Consider the following 7,205-nt stretch of genomic DNA (forward strand, 5'->3'; position numbering starts at 1 on the left):
CTACAACTGAAACTGGCGCACAACCTCAACGTCATTGTTCTCAGCCACTCCCTCTGTTCGCTGATTGGACAGCCAAAAAATCTGGCTGAGAAAACCCACTAATACACCGCGGACCCAGACTGACTACTGAAGGGAAATGACAATTGAGCGGAAGTACGTAGGCGGGCGGTGCAAGGCTAGATCCATTTAGTTACACACACTATTATATGTACAACAACCCTACCAACATACAGGTGAAAATCGAAAAATTTGAATATCGTGCAAAAGTTCATTAATTTCAGTAATTCAACTTAAAAGGTGAAAATAATATATTATATAGACTCATCACATGCAAAGTGAGATATCTCAAGCCTTTATTTGTTATAATTTTGATTATTATGGTTTACAGTTTATGAAAACCCCAAATGTCAAAATCTCAGAAAATTTTAATATTACATGAAATCAATAAAGAAGGGATTTTAAATACAGAAATGTCGGCCCTCTATAAAGTATAATCATCCATATGTACTCAGTACTTGGTTTGGGTAATTCCTTTTGCATGAATTCTTGCCTCAATTCCAATTGATTTTCCATGATATTCTAATAATATGAGTATCACCTGTACAAGGTAAACCTACACCTGACCTATGTTCAATGACAATGTGTCAGACCGTTACTCTGCACTTTGCTACACAGAGGACATAGCTTCCTGCATTGGCAACACATTGTGACCCTGATGTAAAATGTAATCCGATATGAGATACTGGGCTTTTACTTATAGAGAGAGAATGGCCTGTATGCACCAGATAGGTTGATGCTACCCAAGACTAACATCACTTTAACAATATGTAAAGTGTGTAATATCTGTTGTGGTTCCTGTGTGTGTGTGTGTGTGTGTGTGTGTGGCGTTGAAAAACAAGCCACATGTTACGTCTTTTAAAGCTACAGTGGGTAATATTGGATTATCTAGCAGCATCTAGTGGTGAGATTGTAGATGTCAACGCTCCCTTGCTAACCCCTCACTTTGGGGAGAATTTACAGAAGCTACGGTGGCCTTCAAGGACAAGAAGCTATAGTTACTAAAGATGGCATCATCCACCACTGCCTCAAGTCTTTCCTACAATATCAAATGGTGAGGTGAAGATGTATTTGAATTGATTAAACTCCACAAAACTCTCTGTATTTCTCAGTATGGCAGCGTTTACAAACTGGTGTCACCCCCCCCCCTCCCCCCCCCTGACACTGGTGCAAGAGCTCATAAAAATCCCAAGAAGAGCCCAAGAAATGTTTCAGTTGTTGATTCTACTGCTAAGAAGAAAAAAACCTAAGGCACAAGTTATGCACTATAGCTTTAACACCACTAAATGCTTCAGCAGACAGCCAGCCAAGTCTGCTGAGAAAACACACACACACACACAAACTCTCACACACACACACACACACACAAACCACAACAGATGATGGCATGAGCTCACACACACACACACACACACACACACACACACACACACACACACACACACACACACACACACAATTAACACACACTTAACACACACACACACACACGCAATCCCCAGCCTGCATCAATATTTCAGGGCTATCGGTTACCTTCTTGACACACAGAACAGACATTATATAACATTTATAGAGGGCAGACTTCACAGTATTACACATGTTCTCTCGAGCGTCATGCCCATTACATACATCTCTAACAGCTTGTGGGGCCAACTCAGTTTAACCTGCTCTGACTGTGTAAAAGCAGTGTTGGAATAGATAGATAGATGTATGGAGGGATGGAGGGAGGGATGGATGGATGGGTAGATAGATAGATAGATAGATAGATAGACAGACAGACAGACAGACAGACAGACAGACAGACAGACAGACAGACAGACAGACAGACAGATAGATAGATAGATAGATAGATAGATAGACAGACAGATAGATAGATAGATAGATAGATAGATAGACAGACAGACAGACAGACAGACAGACAGACAGACAGATAGATAGATAGATAGATAGATAGATAGCCCGTTAAAAAGCCTGTTACAGAGACATATGGATTATAAAGTATAGATAGATCACTGGTTTTAACATGTGGCGGATCTGACAGTCAAACCATCAACACATTTCAGTATCAGTCTGCTCTTCGTCTCGTCACCTCCGCTATCGCAGCTCCAATGTTTCCTCAGACTCAACGTGTAAATTGGACTCAAGGCCGCGATGACAGCTCAGTGTGTGTGTGTGTGTGTGTGTGTGTGTGTGTGTGATTCTTTGTGTGTGTGTGTGTGTGTGTGAGTGTGTGTGTGTGTTCGTGTCTATGTGTGTGTGTGTGTGTGAGTCTGAGCGTACGTGTGTGTGTGTGTGTGTGTCTATGTGTGTGTGTGTGTGTGTGTGAGTGTATGTGTGTGTGTATGTGTGTGCGTGTCTATGTGTGGGGTGTGTGTGTGTGTGTGTGTGAGTGTATGTGTGTGTGTGTGTGTGTGTGTGTGTGTGTGTGTGTGTGTGTATACGTGTGTGTGAGGGTGTGTGTGTGTGATTGTAAAATTGTGTGTGTGTGTGTGTGTGTGTGTGTGTGTGTGTGTGTGTGTGTGTGTGTGTGTGTGTGGTGTTCGTGTGTGTGTGTGTGTGTTTGTGTGTGAGTCTGAGCGTACATGTGTGTGTGTCTATGTGTGTGTGTGTGTGTGAGTCTGAGCGTACGTGTGTGTGTGTGTGTGTGTGTGTGTGTGTGTGTGTGTTTCTCAACTAGCAGTGATGAAAGCTGAGACGTTCACCAATATGTTCTGAATGTGTGATTAGAAGCGCCATGACTTTTCCTATCATCTGTACGTGTTGGAGAAAATGTATTTTTAGTGTGTGATGTTCGGAAACACATTTCAGTGAGAGCATACTGCCTAGGCTTACAGGTGATACTCGTATTATTAGAATATCATGGAAAATGAATTGGAATTGATGCAAGAATTGATGCAAAAGGAATTACCCAAACCAAGTACTGGGTACATATGGATGATTATACTTTATAGAGGGCCGACATTTCTGTATTTAAAATCCCTTCTTTATTGATTTCATGTAATATTCAAATTTTCTGAGATTTTTAATTTGGGGTTTTCATAAGCTGTAAACCATAATAATCAAAATTATAACAAATACAGGCTTGAAATATCTCACTTTGCATGTTATGAGTCTATATAATACATTAGTTTCACCTTTTAAGTTGAATTACTGAAATAAATGAACTTTTGCACGATATTCAAATTTTTTGAGTTTCACCTGTATAAACAGCTAGCAAGCAGCCTCTGTATAATTCCACACTCTAAAAATACATGTGTTAATTTAACCCGTTTAGATCCCTGGTCCATTCTAATGTACATACAGTCACTTTTTCAGGATGCTTAGACAGGAAAGAAGCAAGGAATAATAGTTCGATTGAAATGCTATTTTCAGCTATCTTCAGATATGAGATTCGAATCCAAATACCTCAACCGCTCCACTTGTTCTCTTTGGTCCCTCCCCTATGGTCCCTCCCTGACACGCTCTACACCAGGGGTGCCCACAAGTTTTCAGCTTGTGAGCTACTTTTATAATGACCAAGTCAAGAAGATCTACCTACTATGAAAATGCAAAACATATCAGGCCCTGGGGCTGAGAGGTTTCGTAGGTCCCCTGAGAGTCCGTCTTACAACACAAAACCTGTAATATTTATTTTGATTAATAAACAAATCATGTTAAGGTAATACTCAGGGCCTTTCAGAACATTTTTAAACTTTTAAAGTAAAATGTATCAATCTGGTGCATTTTGAGAAGAATACTAAGGCTAAATCAGCTGTGTCCTATGTGAGCTATTTAGTACTATTTTCTGGAATAATTTGGGGACACAGAATTACCAAAAAGCAGAAAGAAAATAATTACAGGTTTAAAAAATCTCTCTGTGAAGTCTTTATTTTTATTTTTTTAATACAGTATAGCTCAATATAGGCCCCTGCTCTACGTAGCCACGAACAATGTAATTAAAGAAATATAAAAAATGTACTGGTGCCAGATCTCTGTATGCCCCCCCCCCCCTACCTACTAAGGTTAGGGGCCTATAATGAGCCAGTCAATTGTTTATTTTTTTTTAAATAAAGTTGTTTGGGGTCTTCAAAGATTAGGAGCCTATATTGAGACAGTAAAAAAAAAAAAAAAAAAGAGAGCCTTCGCGATCTACCCACAATGCCTTCGACGTAATGGGCACCCCTGCTCTACACCAACAAAGTCGTGCCAAAGTGAATGGACAGTCCCAACAGCCAATAAGAACAGAGGATCGGAGCCTCGCTCTGATTGGTCAAAGTGTACAGCTCATGTTAACTTTGACCAATCAGAAATCACATACCCCAGCTTTAAGACTCAGACTAAATCTAAAAATTATAACAAAATGAACACTGTACTCATTTAGCAGAAATACTTTATTAAAGGTGCAGTGTGTAATATGACATCATCAAGAAAGTTCTACAAAGTTCTAGAATGCAACGCTCCCTGGGTAACCTCACCCCTTTTGAATAATAACAGAAGCTACAGTGGCCTTCAAGGACAAGGACAATTCAAAATTTTAAACAATGCACCTGATGACATTCCAACTATGACACTTTCAAGATGGCGGCACTAGGCCTTGGTCCAAAATATGCAGAAATATGGACATATATGAGACCCTTTCTAAGGGAAAAATAAATAATTCAAAACTTTTTTTTCAGCTATTTTGCACAAAATTAAATGTACTTATGGATATTATAATTACTTTCTACAAAATCTGCTAGGAAATAAAACCCAAAATTCTACACACTGCAGCTTTAAGGTTTCCCTTGGTTTGTTCATTGTTTAAACATGAGGTAAGACAGTTCTAGAACACAGTAAACTCTCTACAGTAAGACTCTATAGTTCATGTCAGGGATCATCACTTAGGAATGAAACTCAACCTGACAGACTGTAATGATAAAGCTCCGCCCATCACATGAGTCACCTGAGTCATACCATGAAACAGGTTTTTATTCTGCCTCACAGACGGAGAGATTCACATTCAAACTCACCACTAACACAGAGAGAGGACGACTACAGGAGAGAATACTGGGAATACTGGGAATACTGGGAATACTGGGAATACTGGGAATACTGGGAATACTGGGACACTAGCTGCTGCTGACTGCAAAATATTTTCACTTTGGACACTGGAACTGTATGGATAAAAAGCTTTCAGCTGACACACCTGAGTCATACCAGGAAACAGGTTTCTATTCCGTGTCACTGACGGTAACATTGACATTCAAGTGCAACACTTCAACAGAGAGAGACACAGATACAGGAGAGAATACTGGGAATACTGGGACACTAGCTGCTGCTGACCGCACACACTGAAATAGAGATTTACTAAAACAAGTTCAAACAGGTTTGAAGGGAAAGTAACTTTGATTTGCTGTTGGAGCTTTCTGCCTGTCTGCTGTGTTTTCAACTTCACTCAGAGACAAATTGTATAAAAAGTTGTATAAAGCTGATTTGACAAGACAAAATGGCTTCCAGGTTAGAGGAGGATCTGTGCTGTCCGGTCTGCCATGACATCTTCAAACATCCTGTTCTTCTGTCATGTAGCCACAGCTTCTGTAAAGACTGTCTGCAGAACTGGTGGAGAGAGAAACCAACACATGAGTGTCCAGTTTGTAAGAGAAGATCTTCAAAGTTAGAACCACCTCCTAACCTGGCCTTAAAGAACCTGTGTGAGACCTTCGTACAGGAGAGAGATGAGAAAGCTTCAGAGGCTCTCTGCAGTCTGCACTCTGACAAACTCAAACTCTTCTGTCTGGACCATCAGCAGCCAGTTTGTGTCGTCTGCAGAGATTCAGTCAAACACAGCAACCACAGATTCAGACCCATCGATGAAGCTGCACGAGAACACAAGGATTTTCTTCAGAAAACTCTGGAGCCCTTAAAGCAGAAGTTGAAGCTTTGTGAACAAGTTAAAGTGAAGTCTGATCAAACAGCAACACACATAAAGGTCCAGGCCCGACGCACAGAGACGCAGATTCAGGATCAGTTTAAGAAGCTTCACCAGTTTCTAGAAGAGGAAGAGGAGGCCAGGATGGCTGCACTGAGGGAGGAAGAGGAGCAGAAGAGTCAGATGATGAAGGAGAAGATGGAGGCTCTGAGCAGAGAGATAGCAGCTCTTTCAGACACAGTCAGAGCCACAGAGGAGCAGCTGAGAGCTGAAGACGTCTCATTCCTGCTCAACTACAAGGCTGCAGTGGACAGAGTCCAGCAGCGCCCCCTGCCAGATGATCCACAGCTGCTCTCAGGAGCTCTGATAGACGAGGCCAAACACCTGGGCAACCTGACCTTCAACATCTGGAACAAGATGAAGGACATGGTCTCCTACACTCCTCTGGTTCTGGACCCAAACACTGCTGCTCCATGGCTCATCCTGTTTGAAGATCTGACCAGTGTGAGACGCGGAGAGTATCAGAAGCTTCCTGAAAATCCAGAGAGGTTTGATTGGGACTGCTCTGTCCTGAGCTCTGAGGGCTTTAACTCAGGGACTCACAGCTGGGACGTCCAGGTTGGAGACAATATACTCTGGTTCCTAGGTGTGTCAGCAGAGTCACAGAGGAAGGGAGACATAAAGTCTGGATTATGGGGAATACAGTTCTATAATAGTAAATACAGATCCTTCTCCCCATCAGCTCCACTCACTGTTCTCCCATTGAAGAAGAAGGTCCAGAGGATCAGAGTGAATCTGGACTGGAACAGAGGAAAGCTGTCGTTCTCTGATGCTGATACTAACACACTCATACACACCTTCACACACACCTTCACTGAGAGGATGTTTCCATACTTTAGCACTGTGGAGGAAGTGAAGATGTCACCATTGAAGGTCTCTGTGACTCTTGAACAACCAAGTTAGATCTGCAGTTTGTTTTACTGGCAGAATATTTCTTAGACGACACAAACTGTGACTCCCACCTGGCTCTAGACTGGACACAATAAAACAAAGGAAACTCTAAAAAGTGCTCACTAACAAAGATGTAACCACATTAGTGAACAAAAATTGAGAGCAAAGGCCTTTTGTGTACATAGAAAAAGTATTAGTTTTAGAAGAATTTTAGCAAAAGCAAAAGTGTTACATGTATATTACTGTTCATTGTTCTATCTTTTCTTTCTTGGACATTTCCTGATGTCCATGTTTTTGATGCGTTCTCTGG

General features: G+C 41.3%; 2 protein-coding genes across 2 annotated transcripts in view; one reads left to right on the top strand and one right to left on the bottom strand.

Annotated features, from left to right (window-relative positions):
* Positions 1 to 5,230, bottom strand: part of LOC307255475 (protein EFR3 homolog A-like) — a gene marked incomplete at its 5' end in the record, with an annotated part of 65,354 nt that extends 60,124 nt beyond the window's left edge. The window contains one exon of the mRNA XM_080034159.1: positions 5,222 to 5,230. Within this exon, the coding sequence (XP_079890285.1) occupies positions 5,222 to 5,230 (9 nt within the window). The remainder of the gene's footprint in view (positions 1 to 5,221) is intronic.
* LOC307255753 (zinc-binding protein A33-like) overlaps positions 1 to 6,921 on the top strand; it is a 128,418-nt gene extending 121,497 nt beyond the window's left edge. Inside the window, exon 2 of the mRNA XM_080034520.1 lies at positions 5,302 to 6,921. Coding sequence (XP_079890646.1) covers positions 5,522 to 6,907 — 1,386 coding nt within the window. The 5' untranslated portion in view covers positions 5,302 to 5,521 and the 3' untranslated portion in view covers positions 6,908 to 6,921. The remainder of the gene's footprint in view (positions 1 to 5,301) is intronic.
* The last annotated feature ends 284 nt before the right edge of the window (positions 6,922 to 7,205 follow it).

This window comes from Ammodytes marinus, assembly GCF_949987685.1.
Source record: "Ammodytes marinus genome assembly, chromosome: 9".
NCBI classification, from domain to species: domain Eukaryota; kingdom Metazoa; phylum Chordata; class Actinopteri; order Uranoscopiformes; family Ammodytidae; genus Ammodytes; species Ammodytes marinus.